Source organism: Rutidosis leptorrhynchoides, chromosome 2, assembly GCF_046630445.1.
Source record: "Rutidosis leptorrhynchoides isolate AG116_Rl617_1_P2 chromosome 2, CSIRO_AGI_Rlap_v1, whole genome shotgun sequence".
NCBI classification, from domain to species: domain Eukaryota; kingdom Viridiplantae; phylum Streptophyta; class Magnoliopsida; order Asterales; family Asteraceae; genus Rutidosis; species Rutidosis leptorrhynchoides.
The window spans coordinates 306,413,953-306,417,684 of NC_092334.1; the positions used below are offsets into that span (position 1 = coordinate 306,413,953).

At 40.3% G+C, this 3,732-nt stretch overlaps 1 protein-coding gene across 1 annotated transcript; it reads left to right on the top strand.

Annotated features, from left to right (window-relative positions):
• The first annotated feature begins 2,293 nt into the window (after window positions 1–2,293).
• On the top strand, window positions 2,294–3,156 carry LOC139888741 (uncharacterized). The gene is made up of 3 exons (XM_071871732.1): window positions 2,294–2,572; window positions 2,683–2,780; window positions 2,946–3,156. Exons 1-3 carry the CDS (start codon window positions 2,294–2,296, stop codon window positions 3,154–3,156), a joined length of 588 nt encoding a protein of 195 aa, XP_071727833.1.
• The last annotated feature ends 576 nt before the right edge of the window (window positions 3,157–3,732 follow it).

Genomic DNA, 3,732 nt, shown 5'->3' on the forward strand with positions numbered 1-3,732 from the left:
AATTGTTCGTGAATCTTCGGGAATAGTCCAAAGGTAATTGATTCCATGAATATAGTTTTAAATTTTTTTTTAGACACAACATTACACACTTTGCTTATCGTGTCGAAATCATATAAAGATAAACTTTAAATTTGATCGGAAATTTTTGGGTCGTCACACCTATCATTCAGCCACCCGTAGTCTTACGGTTTTGCTTTCTAATACGCGTCTACCAGAAGAGTTATCTACACCTTTCCCTCATAAAGGGTATTTCGTCCTCCTCCCCCATCGATGTGGGACAAGTCTGATAACTTACCCTGCTTTCAACATCAACTCCAATGAAGTTCTTCACGAGTACGTTCTTACTCAACAATCATAATTGTTTATATACTGTCAACACCAGTGCTGATAGAAGTTTTATCGCTAGAGAATTCTGTCACAACATTTAGAATCCAATATCTTCCTTAGACAAAGTGTACTCTATGGAACTATTAAACTGGGAAGTTTTAACCTCGTGGTTGGGACAGATTGCTTACCTAACAACAAAACCGAGGTTGTTGCAACCAGGACACTATTCTGAATTCCTCTTACCTACAGTGAATCAATGATGGTGTACAGAGAGAAGATCAGTACACTGTTACGTTACATTAATTGCTCGAATGTCTAGAAGTACATGAGATAAGGATGTCTCGTAATTCTAGCACATGTGAGCAAAGTTGAATCATCAGTTAAGAGACCCGAAGATGTCCCAACCATTAGAAATTTTCATTAACGTCCTTCCGGGAGAGTTACCCAGTCTTCCATCCCACCGTGAAGATGAATTTCAGATTGAATTAGTGCCAGGAATGGCCCCAGTAGCTCGCGCGTTGTATAGAATTGTAACCCCAGAGCTACAAGAGTTATTGGCTATGAATGTCAAGCTGAGGAGCAAGGTGCTCACTTGGAATAGGAGCTCCCCATGGAGAAGAACATCATGGTTGTAATACTCCGATCCGTGTCTGGCGCAAATAAATGGACTTTATGGCCGAGGAGTTCAGAGTTCGAGCTTTAGTTCTCTTTGTTAAGAAGAAGGATGGATCTACGAGACTTTCTATCGGTTACAGAGAATTGAACAATCTGACTATCAAGAATAGTTATCTGTTACCGAGAATCGATGATCTGTTTAGTTATCTCCAGGGATATGGATATTACTCTAAGATTAACCTGAGGTCAGGTTATCATTAGATGAGAGTAAAAGATACTGATATACTGAAGACATCATTCAGAACACGCTACGGACATCATGAATTTACACTAATGCCCTTTGGTTTGATGAACACACCAGCAATGTCCATGGATCTCATGAACCGTGTGTGTAAGCCATACCTAGACAAGGTTGTTATTGTGTTCATGATGATAGTTTGGTATATTCTAGGAACGGGAAAGAGCATGACCAACACCTACAGTTGGTACTAGAGATGCTCAGGAAATAGCAGCTGTATGCGAAGTTTTTGAAGCGTGACTTCTGTCTACAAGAGGTTTAATTTTTGGGTCATATTGTAGGTTCAATGAAATTCAAGTTGATCCTGCAAAGATAGAAACGGTCAAGAAGTGGGAGACTCCTAAGTCGCCAACGCAGATTCAGAAATTCTTAGGTCTCACCGATTATTACAGGAGACTCATTGAGGGATTTTCTACTATTTCCTGACCATTGACCGCATTGACTCAGAAGGGTAAGAAGTATGAGTGGACAGAGCCACATGAGTCTGCATTTCAGTTGTTGAAACAGAAATTGACTACTGCCCAATTCTGTCTTTACCCAAGGGAAATGAAGATTTCGTGATTTATTGCGATGCTTGACGACAAGGATTTAGTTCCGTGTTGATGTAATGAAAGAAAGTGATTGCCTACGGATCGCGACAGTTGAAGATTCACGAAAAGAACTATACGACACATGATTTGGAACATGATGTTGTGGTCTTTGCACTGAAAATGTGGAGACACTACTTGTATGGTACTAAGTTTACAATCTTCATCGATCACAGGAGCTTGCGACATAATTTCGATCAGGAACAACTCAACATGAGATAGAGGCATTGGGTAGAACAGTTGAACGACTACGACTGTGAAATTCACTATCATCCTGGCAGCTAATTTTATAGCAGATGCCTTGAGTAGGAAAGAGAAAGCTAAACCTCTCAGGGTTAGAGCGTTGAACGTGACCGTCCGTACGAATCTTACTTCTCAAATTTGCGATGCGCAACTCGAGGCTTTAACGCAAAAAATATTGTTACTGGATCTCTCAAGGGCCTAGATAAATAGTTTGTCGTTAGAGATGACGGAACTCACTACTTTGCTAATAGAATTATTGGTACCGAAATTCGACGGACTAAGGGAACCCGTGGTAGATGTGGCACACAAGTCAAGATACTCAATTCAGCCTGGGTCTGATAAAATGTATCAAGATCTTAAGGCACTATACTGGTGGCCCAATCTGAAGACCGATATCACTACTTACGTTGGTAAATGCTTGACATGCGTTAACGTCAAGACTAAACATCAAAGACCGTCAGGACTGCTGACAGAACTAGAGATTCCTAGTGGAAACGAGAATGCATTGCTATGGAATTTATTACTAAGTTACCCAATACTGTGGGAGGTTATGACACCATTTGGGTTGTTGTAGATCATCTCACCAAATCTGCTCATTTTGTACCGATTAAGGAGATGAATAAGATGGAAAAGTTGGCAAAAGTTTACCTTAAGGAAATGGTTTCCAGTCATGGAGTACCTATATCTATTATCTCCGACCGCGATAGCAGGTTTGCGTCTAGATCTTGACTAACATTGCAAAACGCAATGGGAACTCGACTTGATATGAGTACAGCGTATCACCCACAGACAGATGGCCAAAGCGAAAGAACCATCCAAACTTTAGAGGACATGTTGAGAGCATGTGTTATTGACTTTGGGAACGGATGTGATAGACATCTACCACTGGAAGAATTCTCGTATAACAACAGTTATCACATGAGTACTAAGGCCACGCCTTTTGAGATGTTATACGGGAGGAAGTGTAGATCACCCTTATGCTGGAGTGAATTAGGGGATAGTCAATTGACATGTCCTGAGATTATTCATGAGACTACAGAGAAAATTGTGCAAATTCAAGAGAGGTTGAAAACAGCTCGAAGCTGACAAAAGAGCTATGCCGATGTTCGAAGGCGGCCACTAGAATTTCAGGTTGGTGACAAGGTTATGATGAAAGTATCACCTTTTTAAAGTGTAGTATGTTTCAGGAAATGAGGTAAGTTAAGTCTAATGTACTTTGGACCATTCAAGATCACTGGACAGGTTGGACCCGTGGCTTATAGATTGAATCTACCTCAAGAGCTGAGCAAAATCCATGACACGTTTCATGTATCGAACTTGAAAAAGTACTTGGCAAAGAAGAACCTGATAATACCTTTGGAAGAGATACAAGTTGATAGTAAACTTAATTTAATAGAGGAATATATTGAGATCATGGACCGAGAGATCAAACGTTTAAAGCAGAGCAACATACCCATCGTTAAAGTTCAGTGGAATGCACGTAGAGGACCAGAATTTACGTGAGAAAATGAAGACCCGATGAAGCAAAAGTATCTACAACTGTTTCCTGATGAGACAACTCCATCGGACATGCACTAAATTTGGGGATGAAATTCATTAACGGAGAGGTAATGTAACAACCCTGTTATTTTCGTTAAGCTTCGTTAACTGTCCGTTAAGTTA